Genomic DNA, 20,292 nt, shown 5'->3' on the forward strand with positions numbered 1-20,292 from the left:
GCAGGTTGTGGAGGGTGTGCCAGGCAGGTACACAGCCCAGCTTTGTTTCGGGATTCATGTTCAGATCAGGGATGAAGTGGAAACTCCCTAATTATTATAGCTGCTTGCTTTGAGCAACTCCAGCAAATCTCTTTGATGAAAAAAACCCACAGAATTCTATCAGTTGTAGCAGTTGCAGTGTTTTCTGTTGCTGTTATGGCATTATCATTGTCATGGTTCATAGTAAGAGAAAGAAATCTGGTTAGGACAAAAATAATTACTTTTTGATTTGTGTGTGGAGTGGGAGAGAAGTGAGGGAAATAAAATAAAAACCTCTGATGGCTTTTTAAATTTTTCCTGAGCCACTGTATTCTTAAAACCAAATGATCAGTAAAAAGAGAAAAGCATAAACAGATGATTTTTTTTGAAGGTGAATTTGGATTCAGCTTTGTTTGTGATCTTTTTCCATACGCTCCCGTGGTTGGAATGTGAGAAGTTTCCAACATGAATACTTGTGAAAGTGTATTTTAGGCTTGGATGCTAAATGCTTGCTGGATATGTGTCTGAATATATGATTTCCTTTGTGGTCACATTAGCCAATTTAGGATTCAGGTGTTGAGTATTTGCAAAAATCCCCCTGTCAGGGAATAGAAATGATCTCATTACCAGGTAGTCTGTGCTACACCATGTGCATTTCAAAATGAGATTTTTTTATTTAAGCTATTTATATTTAGGGAATAAAAGCACAGAAGCATTTGCTTAATTTTAAGTATACTGAGTAATCCAATTTGAAATGCACAAGTGTTACACTGAATTCTTTAGGGACATAGTGATAGTTCCCTGAAACTATGGATGATTGTTTTCTTATATTTGTATATAACAAAAATGTTCCTAGAACTGCTCAGCACTGTGGAGTTGATCATTGGCATGTTTGTAAATTAAGTCCTGATCAAACAGGCAAATATTGATGAGTACGTTGTAAACTGAAAACAGGTAAAGTTTGATTGCACATTGCAAACTCCTAAGCATAGACTATCGTGCTCGTATTTTAGAAACACAACCAGTTAAAAACCTAGATATTTGAAAAACATGGAGTGGAAGTTTGAACAATTTGTTAGGGAAGAAGATCCATAATTCTGCCTTTTCTCATTTATTTTAGTTTTAATATAAATCACACTCTAGAAGATTTTTGTCAGTTTTTTTTTCTTGCTAACTGCACATGGATATCAGAAGCTCTGAGACGAAAGGCAAAACATTTCCGTTCCATATTTGAAATTATTATTTTCATGCAATTTCTGCAGCCTCTTTTGAGGTGTTACAGCATGACTTCTAGTGTAGACAGGTTGCTGGCTGCTACCACCATACTAAATCCCACCTGAGGAAAGCACTTGAACTGGAACTCCAAGCACTCTTGCTTTCTTTCTTTCTGAGCATCATGGTGATTAAATTGCTAACAGATGTATGGAGCATTGCTGATGCTACTGTGACTGCAGTGCTGGCAGTGGCAGAAATATCAGCAGTTGTTGGAACAGCTTGGGCAAGAGGCAAAGCACAAGCAACTTGTAGGCAAATCATTCTCTCGATTTGAGATGAGGCCAAAGCAAAATCCCAGGTTAAAAATGAGTAGAAAATTTAAATGTATCTCTGTAAGGTATGACTAAAAACATGCTCTGTAGTACCATTAGCCCTTGAATAGAACATTAAGCAGGCTGTAGTAAATACACAGGGAGTTGCTATAGTGGAGCCAGTTCAGTACTCTCCTGAGTAAAGAACTAAGTCAGCATCTTACAGTAAGATACAGCTTGTTCTTTCCAGTGGAAACCAAAATGTACTTCATTAGTATGTACACTTTACTTATTGTGTAGTATGTCTTGGGGGCATTGCTTTCCAAACCTTTAAAAAATCAGTTTATGCTCACAAATCAGAATATTATCATCAATACCTTTGCATGTTTAGCTTTAAGTAATGTCAGAATTTCTTAACTTGTTTAAAAATAACTATCCAGTTGAAGCAATATTAATTTAAACTCAGATATAGACCTTGCATAGTAGTATCAGTCACTGAATTAGCCTGTGCTTTTAGAAATCTAGCTAGAATATTTGATTCTTTGGCTGATAATTCCATTGTCATATGGAGTGTAAAGAAGTATTTCCTTCTGGTTTTAATTTCTTGCTGGTAATTTTATTTTAATCCTCCCATTCTTTTCACACCATTTTTTACTCCATGTGCTTACTACAGTAAACACCTCTATAATTTTTCCCAATTTCAGGCTAAATTCTGTGGTATATTCAGATTTGGATCCTAGCAGTCCTATCCCAAAACCTTCTCCTGGGCATCCTGTCCCAGCTGTCCTCTCCTGCCACATATAAGTTGTGTTCTCAACCTAGAACAATGTCATTCATCCCTGTGCCACGTTCATGGTTCAGGCTTCTGATTGTCCAGCCCAAGGCACCAGCTCCCTGCTTCTTTCTTCCTTCATCCCTAGCAGGGAAGCTGAAGCCACTTATGCACAGCTACTAATGTATGATGGGACAGCCCTTCTGGAGGACACCAGGTGCTCTGGATCTCCTCCACATATTATCTTGTCCCAGGACCACACGTGCTGCCACATCCCCATCCTCTCCCTGACATGTGGTTTGGCAAAGCTTCTCCTCAAGCTTGTGAAGAGGCACAGGGGAATGCCAGGGTGGCTGTAGCTAGAAAGCAGCACTTGGCATGGGCAGTAATAACTGTTCCAAGGTAGTTTTTATGAGAGATGAGTTGTTTGCTTGATGACTAATTAATTTGCTCTAAAAGTACAGTTTGGCTCAATTTTAGTTATTTGCAAATGTATTTTGAATCACCGTGTGTGTCAAAACAATTTGGGAGGAGCAGCCTATATTTACTAGATACCTTCAGGGAGGAATGGTGCTTCCCCCACACAGCCACCCAAAGGCTGGGGTTTTCAAAAAAGCCTGGACCCCTAATCCACTACCTCTTCCTCTCTCTTAGAGGGGACTGTCCGGTCTGTCATCAGCAGCCAAAGTAGAGTCTAATGAACAGAGGTGAACTGAATATTTATTGAGGCATGTTAAAAAAAAAAAAAAAAAAGGAAAAGAAACAGGTCTCTATCATGGTAGCTAGGACATAAACTCCTAAAATTCACTATCAATTTCAGCCTAACTGCAGTGAGTGTTTCAACATTACACAGGCTGCACTAGTATCAACAGGAAAGATAATTTTTTCTATTCCAGAAAGCCACTTCCACTTTTGTTTTATTTTCTTGTAATTAGATTCTATTTTCTTATGTTTGTAGAAATTTTGGGTGTTTGGGTTCCTGCATGACAGGCTAAATGTACTTGACCTTGCTTCCACTGGGCATACACCTTTGTTTTTGCCTTATTTCCAAGGGAAGATTCCTGTTTAGCCAAGCCAGCCTTCTGCCTTGCCTGCTTGATTTCTGACATTTGAGAATTGCCTGCTCTTAGGAGTTCACGTTTGAAAAGTGACCAGCACTGATGGGCACCGACACCTGCAAAAACATTTTCCCAAGGGACCTTACTTAGTAATTCCCTGAGCAGCCTGAAGTCTGCTCTCCTCATGTGCAGAGTGTTGAGGTTTTGCTGGCACTTTTCCTCCTATCAACAGGGATTTTAAACTCAATGACTTCGTGGTCACTGTGGCCAAAATGGCCATCAGTCTCTACTTCGCTCACGAGATCCATTCTGTTGACAAGCAGCAGATCAACGAGAGCATTTTTCTGAGTCAACTCCCTTACGACGTGTTCCATAAAGTTGTCATCCAAGTTTTTTAGGAATCTTCTGACCCGGGTTGTATCTGCTGTGTGATGCTCCCAGTTAATTTCTGGCAATTTGAAGTTCCCCATAAGGACAAGGGCAGTTGAATTGGAGGTGTCCCTTAGTTCCTCAGAGAATAATTTGTCAGTGTCATTGTCTTGGCTGTGAGATCTGTAGCAGACTCCCATGATGACATCTGCATTATTTGTTTGCCCCTTGATTCTAACTCAGAGACTCTCAACTGCACCACTGCCAACTGTGAGCTCCGTACATTCCAACCCTTCTATTATATACAGTGCCGCCCCTCTCTCTTCTTCCCTACCTGTCCCTCCAGAAGACCCTGTAACCATCCAGCATGGTGCTCCAGTCACAGGACTCATCCCAGTAGGTTTCACGTATGCCAATGATGTCAAATCTCTGGGACTGGGCCCAAGCTTTGAGTTCCTCTTGTTTGTTCCTCATGCTGAGTGCCTTGGTATAGAAACATTTCAGTTGTGGTACATTGTAGCCATTACCTCGTCTGAAATGTTTTGCCCAAGTCCAGGTAGGTGGCATCAGTCACTCTTCCCTTATCCATCACTATTATAACCCTGTTGTAGAAGGCAACCAAATTTGTCCTTTTTGCTGAGTTTCATCTGACACTGTCATGTAACTTCACACTGCAGTAGCAGTGTTTTCCCCAGCTGAGGCTCAACTGTCCTCTGATAGTGCCAGTCTGGGAAGGGAGCAGGAAGGGGGGAAATCGATGTATTGGCTTTGACTGTGCTGCTGCAGGGAGTGAGGCTTGTTGAATGAAAGACTTGGACAGAAACCAAGTGAAGTGGTGGTATGTCGGGCTGCTGCAGAACCAAGGTGTCAATGACATGCCGGCTAGGAAAAGTAAGTGGGATCTGAGGCAATGTTGCACGCTTACAGCATCTTTGTTGGTTATGGGAGAGGGGAATTAAGCTTGTATGTTATAATATTTCTGTATGGAGCTACTGTTATGCATGGAACTACACTACACATTTGGGATGAGCATGGAAGGGTAAACAGCGTTAGATGCTTCTGTGTTCCTTGTCCCTTCCCTTTCTAAAAATATAGTAACAAAAATACAGGGGGAAAAAAGCAGATGGTGCTACTGAAATATGGATTCTGTGATTCTTACAAGGTGTGAAGGATGAGGGCTTCTTTATGATTGCAATATACCAAGTGAGAATTGGATCCTTCTCAAAGCGAGGAATTAATTATACTGCTTACAATTTGGAATAATGTGAGGGAGCACTGCATGATCTTCCGATTTTGTTGCCAGTGCACCTGCATAACATCTTCTGTTCCGCTTCCAGGTTTATTTTAGGCAATGTTTATTTATGTCATATGTGGCTTGTAGTAACATAGAAGTTGCAAGTAAGCATCAGCATAGACAATATCTTGTGTTTTAACAGTGACAGTGAGTATTGTTGTGAGTAAAGGTTGGGTGACCTGAAGATGTTTGTCCTCTCTCTGCCTTCCAGAGTTCTGGTTCACTGTTAATTTTATAACTTTAAATCCTAATCTTTATTGATCAGTGGTAAGGTTTTGGCATTTGCATTTTCCTCCTCTGAAGACTTATTTATCACTTTCTGTCTCCTCAAATATGAATCCTCTCTAATTTCATTGAGTGATTTTTTTATTCTCATGTAATGTAAAGCAGAGCACAGAAACCCTGTCTTTGTCTTTTCTCTGTGTCATTTTGATATTTTGTATAACTGCATTACGTCTCTTGTAATCTCTCCTTTGTAAGGTAGACACAGTCTTTTCTGTCTCTTCTCACATTAAAACTTATCCAAATCCTTTATTATTCCTACTACTAATATTGTCCAAATCCCTTCTAACATTGGAGTGTTCATTTTTTGAGATGCTGTTACCAGTGCAACATGTGGCACGTCAGAGATAACGCTGATCTACATTAGTTATCTCCCTGTTGATCACCATTTTATTCATCATTTATCCTAATTTCTTTAAACTACAGTTAAGAATTTAATTTAGAAGAGTGGTCTTCCTTGAGAAGTGTTCTGTGACCCTGAGGTGTCTTTACTGAATCGATAAAGTTTTCCTTAAGAGTATGTGTAATTACATTTTCTCCCTCTAGTACGTGCTGATTTCGATGTTGAACTCATCATGATACTGTCTTTTCACCCAGCATTTTTCAGGTTTATCTTGAGATTCTTCACTGTCATTTCTGGTCTTTCCTGACCCAAATAATTATGTGTTGTCTACAGACTTTGCCACTTCATTGCTCATCTTTTCCAGATCAAGAATAAAATGTAACAAACAACACAGGACAGAGTTGACCAAACCTTTTTCCTGATGTGAAAAAAAATATTATTTGGAGATGTCAGACTACTCAGATGATTTGATAAATTCTTTTTTATTTAGATTTCAATAGCTAAAAGACTAGATTGCTGCTACCTTTTTTATTTTTATGCAAAATCCAGAACAAAACTAAAGGTCTACCGAATTATCTTACAGACCCTGTCCAGAAGAATTTCAAATCCCTACTTGGAAACTCCTTCAAATAAGGTACTTTTCAAGCTTCTTTTTAATTCCATTTCATCAAACAACATATTAGGAATGTTTTTGCTTTGGTTCAACCTCTTAATCATAGCTTTGAAGACACTTGTAAATGCGACCTGCAGTTAAATCCAGTTAAGAAGTTGTCATTTTGTGTGTGTGTTTATACAAATCACTTCTTTCTGTTACTGAGTTTGCAAACTGAATTGTTGTGAATTCCAATGTGCACTTGCTTCTCAGTCATTTAAATGATTGCCACTGTTTAGCTTACTTTTACAATATTTAAGAACTTTATTTTTGCATGTCACAAAACTTTACTTTCTCAGGACTATTTTATATGCCTTGAAAGATTCCTGAACATGGGAAACAAACAAACAAAAAAGGAAACCAGATAACATTGTTTTCCTTTCAGTTTAGTTATTTGTGTTACTAGTGTGTTTGCTGGAATGTGAGGAAACATCACAATAAAAGCCCAAGGTAAATTCATCAGTAAGGAGTGGTATACAGAGTACAGGTGGAACACAGTTTTATAGAAGATCAAGTTGGGTTCTGTTTTGATAGGCACATGTGCAGCCTTGAGGTGTAAGGTAGAAATCAGGTGTGAGGAAGTAAAAAGCATGTCCATTCTGAAAGGCCACATCCTCCTGGCAATGCATGGATGAACTGATCTGTAGCTATCATAGATTATGAACAAAAAGAAAAGTCTATTAAATGCTCTTTCTTGTATTAAATTATTTAGCTCAAATAAACATGAAATTATGGGGTTTTTAAACTGTATTTGTGTGATTTTGCAATGGTTAATATATTAGTCACTTTGCTTTGCTAGAATAACACATATTTTCATTTTAACTTGTCTATTGTTCAAAGGTAAAGCTGGCAGATAGTAAAACCTCTGCTTTTCTAAGGCAACAAATCTAAAAGCAGCCCAGCTCATGGGGGCGTCTGCAACCTGTGATACAGTTGGGCATGGCAGAAGTTGGGGTGCGTTTCCTGTGAGGGTTTGACTGCTTGCTTGTCACTTAGGTGGGGAGAAGGCGTCGCTCAGAGAGAGGGAGCGGACAGTGGCAAGGCAATTTGCTACAGCAGGAATAAATCCCTGTTTGTCACGGTTTTCAATTTCTCTTTTCATTCAGATTTATGGAGAAAGTTCTTCCTGTGCTGGGAGAGCTCTCAGGAATATTTTTACCCTACAAGCATCTGACCTGATTAAAGACAGGGTGTACCTTACTGGCATTTGCAGGTAACTCAAAATCATTTCTTTTAATCAACTTTATGGGTTTTATTTGCATTTATATATGACCTGATTTGACAAGAGAGTAAATTCTTCTCTGAGTGTGAGATTTTGTGTATCTTACAAAGAATTAAAAACATTTTCTCTAAAAAAATTCTTTAAAATCTCATGTATCTTAATATCTTTTCTTATGTTACAGTGTTAGCTGTCAGAAATCAATTAATTAATTGAATTAATTATGCATTAATTAAATTGCTTATGATTTCATATACAATAGTGTTTGTCACTTATTTTGTTGAAAAGAAAGACTATTAATTCAGCCCTGGTCTGGAGTTATCAAAGAGATTAATTGGATTCCTAAGATTTAGTGACACAGTGATTTTGGCATGTAATTTATGGAATATTTTTGTAATGAAGTGGTTTTCCATTTGTGTTGCATTACAACATAAATGCTTCCTCCTATTTTCAGTTATACCAAAATGTGCATCTCTCTATTATAGCACTGTTCATTCATAACTCTATTTAAGAAAAATCCACTACTTTTAAAAAAAATTATTTAAATATCTATGTTTACTAATAATGTGAAAGATTAAGTACATCCTATAGCAGCACTCAAGGTCTTACACGTATTGTGTAGCTGTATTGCTTATGCTCAAAAAAGAAATAAAATCCTGAGGCTAAAAGTTGTATTTTGTTTAGCTCTTATGCATCTTTGGATGACCATATGCAGAACAAACTGATAAAAATATTACATATTGCAAAGTGTGCTACGTGAATTAGGGAACTTGCTCATCTGACATGAGTTCCCTCATTGTAGCTAGGGGTATCCCCTGAGACTTGCCAGAGTAATTTCTTCCCTTGAAATGAATAGGATTACAAAAATTAGCAATTGAGACAAAGGGTTTGCTCTGCTGAACAAAAAGGTTGACTTTCAATAGCTTTAAAAAGTAGCTCTTTATCATAAAAGAACATTTTAACATTACTGTAGTGTAAGAAGTGATGTTTTGCTTATTTTCAGGAGAAGCTGTGTTGGATCAGAACTGGTAGACTGGCTTTTGGAGCAATGCCCTTTTGTTAAGAGCAGATCTACAGCAGTTGGAGTGTGGCAGCTCCTTCTGGATATGGGCATTATATTATCAGGTCAGTCTTGACAGTAATTCTAGCATGAGGAAGGCTACGCATTTCTCCTGCATAGGACAAGACTCATGTTTTTGATAGGAGGAGGAAAAGAGTAAAAGCAGAGATTGATCCAATTTTCTTGCCAGTTGTTTATTTTACTGTCTTTTTGGCAGGCTTACCTCTGTGACCTTTCATTTCATAAGTACCAAAGATGAATCCCTACTTTTCAGCAATTTCCTTTCTTTTGCTTTTACTGATTTAGTTACCTATTACCAAGTTGCAGACTGTGTGTGTGTCTTTTCCAGCTGTTTTTTTCTTTCCTCTGCAAGGTGATTTAGGTTTTCCATAAGACAGCAGCTGTTTAGTCACTACAGATTGTGGTTGCACCAGATCACTTCTCTAGCTATTAGTGATTTTCCTTTCTTCTCTGTTTTCCATAATTTTAGATTACAATAGATTGAGAGAGGATCCAGATCCTTGAGATGCTGGTGAGGCCAGGTTCTACCCTGCTGTTCCCACCTTCCTCACCAAACTGATTGGTCCAGCTAATGTGGTTGGTGATAACTACACTGGTAACCAGCCTCTGGAAATCTGATGATTACTTTGAGGCTGGGACTACTTAGGTAGCTCAACTCAGATCATACCCCACCCTGGGGTCTGTGCTAGACGTTAACTTCTTTCTTGTGAAAAAGTGAGGTGTTATAGAAGATTTCTGCCTATGTACACTGACATTGTACTTAAAGGTTTTCTTCAACTACACTGACAATATGTCTGGTCATGCACACTCAGCAAAGGCTGAATGATTCACTTATGCAGGAACTTATGCTTTTGGCTTTGGGCTCTGTCCTTGGTTCCCAGTTCAATCCCATTTTTTTCAGGGAAGATGACTGGCGCATCATCTTACCCAGGTGTAGTCTACAAATTCAGTAGCCCTGAATATGAAGCTGGGATAATGATCCTCATTATTGAGCTTTGTTTACTCCTGCCTGACTATTAGTGAGAACAGTTTAGAAACCAACGGAAATCGTGACTCAGAAGTCTAATAAGAGGAAGGTTTTTGTCCCCTAATCCTGAACTGATTCTAAAATTGATTAAATAGTCAGCAGTCTTAATACTCAAATTTCAGGAGCTTGGAGATCTTCAGATTGAGGTTTTGAGGTTCTTCTGTTTGGATGTACTGAGTTAATATGAGAGGGTGGGATTGTTCCTATGCTGAAGTTTTGGTCCTTTTGACCCGTGTGGTGGTGCAACTCAGCATTAAAGTCAAGTGCAATGCAGAATGTGGTGGGGACATGGAATCTTTACATGGTGAAGGTTTAAACAGTATCTAATGTTATTTTTTCTAACAGTGGACAGACAACTCTATTTTCAAGACACTCATGCTTTCTACCAGTTCTCAGCGGATGAATGTACCTATCTTTTCTGTGAATTTGAGAAAGAAGAGGAATGGAAAAATGGAGTAAAGCTGCTACTTCAACTACTGCCGTTGTCTCCCCCCAGGATTGACATGTGTAATCTGTAAGTGTGCATATACAGCTGTTTACAACTTTGCTGACTATTTTATAAGTGTCTGGCCTTATAATGACACTGTTTACTCCCAAATCACCTTGCAAATGAGCCAGCTTTAAAACCTTTAAAATCTTTAAAATCAACCCCAAGTTTTGTAGAGATGTGCTTTTCTTCTGAGAAGATTAGTCTGGATACATAAACGAAGGCACTTTGCTTGGGGTTTTTGGCATATTGTAGTTCTTAGGCACTGACTTGCTGCCTCTAGCTTGCTGTATTATTTAGGCACGTGATTTTTTTTGTCTCCTCTTACGTTTGGATCTTTGGCGTGATTTTGGCAGCAGGCATGCTGTGGAACTGATTGACTAGCAGATCAGATGCCCCTGTGATGTGTCAGGATTGGCTTTCAGAAAGATAGAGTAGATGGGTGGAAATGCAGTAGCTTCAGTCTTTTCGTTTTAGTTTTCTACTGCATTTTTGCCAGAGCTCTGTAGTATCACATTATTATTCCTTTTTCAGAATATGCCTTTTAAGATTTTTGCTGCCCATATGTGTCCTCTTCCACCTAACTATTGGATGTTATCATATGCTCTGTGGTGATATGACTGTGCTCTGATGTTGGCTATTTAGAGCAGCTAGAAGGAAATATAGCTATTTGTGTCACAGGATAAGGCCAAAAGATAGGAAAAAGGGTGTTAGTGAGAACTCTGGAGGCTCATGACCCTTCATGCCTGAGCAAATCTGCAGCAGTAGGCCTGGATAGACAAGCTGGGTTAAATTCTTTCATTGTCCCTAGCATGATGAATCCTCAAACCCAATATTTATGCTATGGAGAACTATTACTCTGGCAGTACTAGGATTTATTCTCTTTAGTGACAAAGACAAAACTTTCTTCTGTAAGTACTTGCCTTCTCTACATATTAGCGTTTAAAAGCATATTCTTTCAAATGAATGTGCAATAGAAATACTTAAAAAAACCACGAAGGCCAAAGTCTCTGTAAGCTGTCTTAAGCCTAGATTCTTAAATTCAGATGTGCTGAGCTGATAGGAAAAAAATCTCAATAATTTCTCTGAATGGCTGAGGACAGAAATTTGATTCCCTCTTGTGTTACTGACTGCCCTCACCAATCAGATACTGACAGTATCTGAAAATGCCTTAATTTCGTCAACTTGAGACAGTGTAGACAAGTGACAAGGACCCCAGGTTGGCTAGAACAGGGGACTGAATGTAATCTTCTAAGCAGATGATTCATATAGGAGAAAACCTTTGACTATTTTTGCAAATAGAAATTCTTGTCTTCCAGCTGACTGTTGCTAAACAGTTTGTCTATCCCTTAAATAACAGGGAAATTTCATCTTCATTTCAATGGGAATTGGAGTTTTCCTCATTATCAATGCAAATCAGGCCACTTTTCATGGTTCATGACTACTTGTACAAAGGCTTCAAATCAAAAAGACAGACCAGATAGGTCATATTGATGTGTTACCTGAAGGATGCTGGGTAGGAAAATGGATTGAAGACTTTTTGGGTTTGAGTTTACAGTCTGCTTCGCAGTTTTATCATTTCAGTACAACTGTCATTTCCAGTGGAGGATGATCCCTGTCACATGAATTGAACAATTATTCATTAATGTACTATTCCAGCTCCTTCCTGCTCCCATTATTCAAATTTTCGTTGAAGCTGAATTCCTTTTGGGAATATTTTCACAGAAGAATTGTTTTCTGGAGGTTTTACCTGTCAGATTGTGAAGGTGCTTTTTAAAAAAGCATATATTGAAGGAATTGAATTTTAAATAACAGTATAGTCTTGAAGGAGTGTGATATTAAAGGGGAAGGAGGGTTTTCCAGGTTCAAAATTCTTCATGCTTGATACAAATAATACACTACTAAAACACAGTCTGAAAAGGAATAGGTGTGATGAGGTGTTTGTTAAGTTTTCTGAGCAGGTTAAATAAACCCATATACTTATTTTTATGAAGAAAGACAGCAATTCTAAAAACTCCTTCCTGCAGTGAGTGCTTGTCTTTTCTCAAATATATAAGCCATTTTGCATACCATTAGAAGCATAGGATTTTTTGTAATTTGGTATTTTTATTCTCATTTTTCTGTCCTAGTTTTTCTCCTAATTTGTGTTGATGGCATTCTGCATGTACATAGGGATAGAGAAATTCTTACCTTATTAATTGGATTCCCTGCTTTGGAAGAAATCAGAAGTTACTGCTTGGTTGTACACCAGAAGGCAACACTGGATGTCTCCTGGTGGTCCCAGAGGCTAGATGATCTCTATCTCCTCTGCAGCTGGTGGGCAGCAACCTTGCCTTGCCTGGACTGCTGGGTACCTCAGTGGATCTCTGAAGTACCATGGTTCTGCTCTCCCAGAAAGAGTCTGTTCACTTGAGTAGGCAGTAGCAACTCTGGGGACTTCCTTTAGCAGCTACTCTGGAAACACCATTAAATAAACATGGCTCAGATTTGACTTGCTGTACGGATTCTTGATGGATTTATATTTGTTTCTGGTCAGTTTTAGGGGTGTTACCAAATAATACTGTAGTAAGCTTTACAATGAAAACACCTTTCTGAAGTCTGAGATGTACTTATGGTTTCTGAATAAATGCTCCCTATTGCCTTTTGACCATGGCAAATTCCCTACATTGGGGGGAATCCATCATGGAAAAAAATTGGGATACTAAGACCCTGAGATCCTGTAAAATCAGATGAGACGGGACTGATGCAGAGGCCTCTTGGAGTCATTAAACACTTGATGTTAATCACAGTCAGTTCTACTTGAGTAGAAAAGAAGTGAATATTGCGATAATCTAGGAACAAAAAATCTGTATTGAAAGCTGTGCCATGGACTTCCTTACAACCTTGAGGGATCACTTAGGCTCTAATCCGATGCTTCCTAAATTCTTTTCCAGTTTCTGCAATGGTGTTGTACCAGGTGTTTAATCCTTGTGTGCTTCTATTTCCTTCCTTGTAAATGGAGGTGTCTATAACAACACCTAATTCCCAAAACCACTGATGAGACTCAGTGAAAGAATTCACATTTTATTCATTTCAGAAAAGTAATAATTTTTAAAAGTAATTTGGTTTTAATGCAAATAGACAGGATGAGATATTTGTTTAGTTACTGCCTTATGGAGTTCCTGGAAAGCTTTTGCTGAACACAAACAGCTCTCAGGTATTGCATGGAGACTGACTTGTGCGCGTGCAAATCTAGGGCAAGCATCCCCGCATCTCTGCCTGCTTAGCAGACTGAGCTCACAGGCCACTGAACTGTATAAGCATTAGGCTAGTTTGCCTGGGCTTTGAGCTCCTGTTTGGTACCAGCCCTACTAGATCCTGGCTGTCTACTTTTGAAAAAATTGGAATGATAAATATTGCTTTTTTTCCACTGACTTGGGTGTCATAATACACTCTTCCCCTCTGATTCTGTAGAGCTCATACTAATTTTTAGTATATTAATGATTTCAGAAGTATTTGGTACTCACACGCAGATGAATACTGGGAGTATTTTTAAATAGAAGATGAAGTGATAAAGGCCCAAGATGGAAATAGCTGGGCTATGTGCTGTTGTGGGTTTATAGATTGCATCTGTGTCTGTGTCTACTGAACTGCTATCTTCTACCTCTGTAGAAGAATCAAGTCCTAGTCTGGTTCTGGGAGATCAGAAGAGATCAGATGTGTAGAGAAACTTAGGCATCTAAAGAGATCAGCTGTTTTAATCTCATTCCAAATTATAAGGAGAAAGCCTGAATAAATCAGTCGTTGTAAATGAAAATGCATTCATTTATTTCTTTCAGGCTGTTTATAAAACTTAAAATATTAAATCACATTTTTCTTTGAATAGAAAAGCAGTTGTGAAAATAATTGTGCTTTCTAATCTGAATTACCATTTTAGTCCGAATGCGCTTGCCCCAAAATGAATGCATGTGTCATTCTGTGCTTTCTGACCTTAATTTTTTAATCAAGGAATGAAATTTTTGGACATGGGATGTAAGAACCGCAATATACCAGCTGAGTATTCCAGATGTGTTGCCAGCTCTCTCCCTGAGGACATCAAGGCACATAAGCAATTAAGTAATTTAGTCAAAGACAGAAGCTTCTGCTAATACCTGGGATTTATGTTTATTACAGCAGCTGCAGTTTTGTGTATCTGCTCAGCTTGCTGATGTGCCACTGCTTCTTGAATACCATGAAAAATAAAGATCTCAAGGGCATTTTCTTTTACTTCCTTCTGTAGTAATAACCTATATATACACACCCATATTGGTATCTTTCTCCTGATTTTCAATAAAGCTTCTATAGGAAGCTAAAACACAGATGTTTTGATGATAGGAATTAGACTGTTTTAAAGAAAAACACAGTCCTATCCTGTACTGCCCATAGCAGCTTTTGTGTGGCCAGACTGTCCATGTGGGCCAGACTTCTGGGACAGTTTCTGGCAGGGTTCTTCCTGCACTGCCCCTCTTTTGCAAAGACATGTGAAGTCTCTCTCTCTTGTGAGTAACTGTCAAGACAACCTAATAATGTTCTCAGCTGTTGCTTTAGTTTGTTAATTTATATCTTCTTAAATGTATTATTTTCACTTTCAGTTATTCTCTCTAAATATCAAACTATAAATGTCATATTGTTATTTTGATGTTGTCTGTTTTCATCTGCATGAGCTTACATTCCTTAGGTGCTGCTCCACATCTTAGCAAAGCTGGGTGGTGGGCAGATGGAAAACTCTTTGCTCTGTTGATAGAGTATGTTTTTAGCAAAGTGAAATATGCAGTCTCATAAGCTACTCTGATCTAGAGGGTCCTGCATTCTTCAGTTCTTCATCATATTTTTGTAACTGAAGAATTCTCTCACTGCTTTATGTTGGTCTGATCAAAAGAGTTCTTGACAGCAAGGGACAGAGAGTATACTCTGTCGTTAGTGACACGATTAATTATTGTCATGTTGCAGTCATCATTTTGATGTGGAATCTCAAAGGCCCTTTTACATTAGTGCCTGTGGCTGCATAGTTCCTTACTTTCCAGGAATCAAAAGATGTTGAAACAGAATGAAAGAAATGATAAAAATCTTATTTTTATTTTTTAAGGCCTGATCAAAAAATAGAAGATACGGCAGAAACCAACGCTGAAATTCTTGCTCGTCTCACTTCTGCGGTAAGGTCATTGCATCAAAGTTTGTACTGATCGTGTTTGAAATATTGTCGTGTTTTGGATCCTTCAAATTAAAGACTTAGTGAATGGATGTTTGTCTATGCAGACTACTTTTTTTAGTCTGTGGAAGGGGAAAGTTTTACTGAGGCCTTAGTGTGCAACTCCAAAGCTATTAAAATCAATCCAAGCAAGGACTGCTGCAGCCTTCTCTCTTCGAATACATGCTGTTCATAGCCCAGGAGATACCAGTTTGGAGGATCATGGTAATTTTTGTGCCACGTGCTTTACACTCAGACCTTCTTGGTCAACTGTATGTCAATGTGAAGGCAATGATGGGATGGGAGGCAAAGGGAGAGAGAAGGTTTCAGCAATCCTGGTGTAGATTATCATAAAATTATGAGGACACCCACCTGGAAAAACTGAGTATCTGGCTTTCCGACTATGTTTAGCCTCAGTAAACTTCACCATAATAAACAACAGCTTATCCTGTCTCTGCTAGAAGTTTGTACATCTTGTTTATCTTTTTGTAAGGTCATTGTTCTAAGATGCAGACAGACAGGACTTCAGAAAGTTAGGCTAGATTCACTCAATTTAATGAAATCTGTATAATTTCAGATGTGGCACTTAAGGACACGGTTTAGTGGTGGACTTGGCAGTGCTGGGTTAACGGTTGGACTCTATGGTCTTACAGGTCTTTTCAAACCTAAATAATTCTATTGTTGTGCTGCCATTTAGAGGGACCTTTGACAGTCTGGAGAGATGGGCCAACAGGATTCTCAGGAAGATCAACAAAGGGCAATGCCATATCCTGAATCTGGGAGAAATAACTTCAGGCTTCTATACAAGCTGTTCAGAGCAGCTTTGCAGAAAAGGAGTGAGGGTCCTGGTGGACAGCAGATTGAACCAGAAATGTGCCCTTGTGGCAGAGGAAGCAAGTACCTCCTGGGCTGTGTTAGTAAGTGTGTTATCCTTAGGCTAAGGGAGATGATTGTTCTCCTCTACTCTGCACTGGTGTTTCACATGTGGAGTGTTGGGTCCAGTTCTGAACTCCAGGTACAAAAGATGGATGTACTGGAGTGTATGCAAATGACCATGAAGATGATCAGGGGATTAGAGTATCTGACTTGCAAGGAGAGTCTGAGAGAACTGGGAGTGGAGCTTGGAGAACAGAAGGCCATGGAACCATGGAACGATGTGTACAAATACCTGATGGAAGGGAATGAAGAAGATGGAACCAGGCTCTTCTCGGTGACATCTTCTGACAGGAGTGGCACAAAGTAAAAGAAATTCTACTTAAACATAAGCAAAAAACTTACTTACGGTGAGGGTGATCAAACAGTAGAACAGATTACAAGAGAGTGGTAGTGGAGTCTCCTCTCCATTCTTGATCCTTGGAGATGTTGAGAACTCAAATGGACACAGTTCTGAGCAACTTGCTCTGGCTGACCCTGCTTTGAGCAGTGGTTTGAATCAGATGATCTCCAGAGGTGCTTTCCTACCTCAACCATTCTGTGATTGTATGGTTCTGTGAATGTCACACATAAATCATGGAATTAGTGTTAGTTCTGTTTTGGGTATGTGAGAAAGTACAGAAATGAAAGCGAAACAAGCCGTTGTTATGAAAAAGGCATGAGGACAAGAGCTATTTTAAGAAAAGTGAGTGAAGTACTATCTTGCAATTGCTGAAAAATGGAAGGGAGGGAGAATTTATCTTATATTTTTTAAAGACAAATGTCTTTACAAAAGACATTTTGTAATGTGTTTGAAAAGCCAAAGGTTCTGTATGCTCAACCTTACGCAAAAATAATTTAAAATGTATGACATGAGAAAAGGCTGTGTTTTAATTTTTTATTTTTTCAAATTTTCTCTATATTCAAACTCCTTGTTTTCTTTACCTTCTGTTCTTAACTAAAATGAAAGGTGAACTCAAAACCTCAATATCCTCCATTTTTAGTTCCAAAGAAGTAAAAAGTAGAAAAACACTAAATACTTTCTGCAAAGTTATATCTTTTGAAAAACTCAAAATCTACCAACTCTATAAAACACTGCCAGTATCCCTCAAAAGCTTTGCCTCTCAAAAATAGAATAATGGGGATTTTGTCAGTTAAAAAAAAGAGAAGCACTCAACAAAACAAAGTGTTTTTCTGAGTTTAAGAACTAGATCTAACTGCTGCTGGATACACTGGAATACCATGCATATCCTCAAACACCTAATTGACAGTGAATTCAGAGTGTTTCACATCTAACTTCCAAGGTCAAACCTTTGAACTACATGCTGAATGATTCCAGCAGTAGAGCACATGGACAGTTTTTTTTTTAAATGAACCATTTTATTACTGTAGCTAACTAGCTAAAGAAAAATTAGGCAGTTGCAACTCCAGATGGCCTGAGTCCATCTATTGCCATGGTGATTTCAAGATGTCTGATCTTTTCTCCTGCATTTTCTGATTTTCCACAGAACTTTGAGGGCTCTCTGTAATGATTTTCTAGTCCATCCTGGAGAGAAGGCACAAGACCAGAGCAGAATCCTCCAAACATTAACATCTGTATATGAACTTTTCCCTTTCATCCCTCTAGAATATTGCTTTTCCTCCATAGAGTAAATATGGATCTAAGGCACTCACTGCAACTTTATGGAGAGCCTTTTTACATCCAAGGAAACTTAACCCTCAGCTTACACCACTCAACAGAGTGTTGAACTCCCCAGTATAAAGGTTCACTTTTTTTTTCTTTACAGAAAACTTCAGAATTTATATGGGAAAAAAGGGTTCTGCAAGCAGGATCTGGAAACAAAAAGTGAAGGTATTAGCCATGGCTGGAAATGTGTTCACTATGGCTTTTTGGCTTACTGAGTGTTTATGTATTTTGTACACAATCAAACCAGCCTTCCTTGAAGAATTCGTGATTCAGAATCCTGTTCATGATACTCTCCACACCAGTATTTCAGAAGTGGAAAAAAACCCCTAAACCCCTACTTCCAGACAACACTAAAGCAGTCCAAGATTACAGTTGACTTTGGAGGTTTAGAGATACAAATCCCACTGCTGTCTTTTCTGTTTTTCGTTTTGCTTTTCTTGGAATAAAACATTCTTCTCATGTCACAAGAAAGTTTCTGTGTCAGCTTTTCTTTTCAGGGGATTAAAGTCCCAAATTTTCAAACCTAAACTGATTGTGAAGATCCAGCCCAAGCAACACTGGAGGAGTCTGTGTGCCTAAAATATAAATCGCTCTTTTAACCTATCAAATTATATGCTGATAGCATATGCTTCATTACAATGAGGCATCGACAACACCATCAAACTTAAATTTTAAAGGCAGCTGACATGCATGCAGTGCAAAGTGCCCTTGGAAATACATTTGCATCACATAATCTCTTTGGTCATGAATTTTTAAGAAAATACAATGATTACTCACAGGTTTAAAAAAGCATTCCAGAGCTGTCATGTATCCCCTGCCATGTCCCAAAGAGCAGCTTCATATTCAGTGTTTTGTCTGCTAAAACCAGAGCGTGGAGGGATAACTATGAGTGTTTCCGCTGCGAAGCTTTTACGTTACCTTGTGATAAAACAGAAAAGCGTGTCAGGATGTTAATGAAGTGTATCTTGAAAATGGTTTTCTGGTACTTTAAGACATCAGCCAATACTACTTTTATTTAGAGCACATCAAACTATTGTAATTTGAGATGCAAAAATATGAACTATACTCTTATCATTTTTCAAAACCCTGCTGTATAGAGACTTCTGTTGCAGGATTTAATTTTGAAATTCTCTGAGGTTTGGCACTTTGTCTCGAGATCTGAGGTCCTGTTTGGCACATTGATACCTGGAATACTGTTTCACTAAGGACTATTAAGGGCAGAAAAAAGAGAAGGGAAAAAAGTAAAGGTGGTATGCACTGTCTGCTATATGCACAGCTATGCTTTCTATGATAAATGACCAGATTTGTGGCTAAGAGAAGAGCATTAGTTGTGATTTACTTTTCAAAAATCTCTACCTCTATTCTTTGAAGACAAGACTCCCCACGTAAATATACCTTTTGTATTTAATCACGCAGAAGTATACCTGGGTACCACTCTGTATGCACACTCTTTCTGTTCAGATTGCAAAAAAAACCCTGATTGAGATGTGATAACATACCAACAACACACTCAAAATGTTCTCTTTCAGATTTTCATAATATTTATGTAAATACTGTGTGCTAAGCTGACCTTTAAACAGAATCAGTTTTGACATCTGCAGTGCTACTCAAAATGGGATACTATTTAAATAGTGGTAGCGTTGTAGTGGCAAGCTGTATGTATAAACCAATTTTTTTTTAATTTAATATTTCAATACGGTAGGTGTGGTTCTTATTTGAACATATATTTTACTTTGAGTCTGCATTATTGTCTTCAATGTAATGTGCAACTATTGATCTTTTCAAACAGGCAGTAACTGAAATCCTATTAGGAAGAAGTATGATAATGTGTAGCATCTGTGCAGTGAGGAATGAATGTTGTGCATGCATTTCCATTGGTGTGATGATGCATAGGAATTGCGTGTCCAGCAGAGATGTCAAGTGCATTTATGCTAAAATAGACAAAAGCCTATAGATTATGAAATCTAGGGACACCAATCAAATCCAGAAGGATGCTCAGCAGTACCAATTCTTTGTGATTGGAGTGAATCCTATGAGAGAGAGCATCAAGTTGTCAGGATGGAACCCTTTGATGAAGAAACTTTTGCTTAATAGTAGCACTAGAGAAATATATTTTCTCCTGCTGAAGGGTTTTGCTCAAGTTAAGTAATATTCCTGCTGCATTCCTGGCACAGAGCAAGCAATGGGATATTTTGTTTAATATAGATAAAATATTGAAAAACAGCGTTTTGTGATTTTAACACTGTCTTTCAAACTTGACAGGTGCAAAAGTAATACTGCAAATATAACTGCAGGATGCCACAATGCTGCCTTTTCTTCTGAGCAGATGGGGTTTTTTTCACACGCATGGAGAGATTTG

At 38.3% G+C, this 20,292-nt stretch overlaps 1 protein-coding gene across 1 annotated transcript in view; it reads left to right on the forward strand.

Moving 5' to 3' along the window:
• The window catches only part of RAPGEF5 (Rap guanine nucleotide exchange factor 5), a 163,170-nt gene that overhangs the window by 22,948 nt on the left and 119,930 nt on the right, over nt 1–20,292 (forward strand). Inside the window, exons 2-6 of the mRNA XM_032686305.1 lie at nt 6,246–6,296; nt 7,421–7,527; nt 8,537–8,658; nt 9,987–10,155; nt 15,233–15,299. Coding sequence (XP_032542196.1) covers nt 6,246–6,296; nt 7,421–7,527; nt 8,537–8,658; nt 9,987–10,155; nt 15,233–15,299 — 516 coding nt within the window. The remainder of the gene's footprint in view (nt 1–6,245; nt 6,297–7,420; nt 7,528–8,536; nt 8,659–9,986; nt 10,156–15,232; nt 15,300–20,292) is intronic.

This window comes from Chiroxiphia lanceolata, chromosome 1, assembly GCF_009829145.1.
Source record: "Chiroxiphia lanceolata isolate bChiLan1 chromosome 1, bChiLan1.pri, whole genome shotgun sequence".
In the NCBI taxonomy this organism is placed as follows: Eukaryota; Metazoa; Chordata; class Aves; order Passeriformes; family Pipridae; genus Chiroxiphia; species Chiroxiphia lanceolata.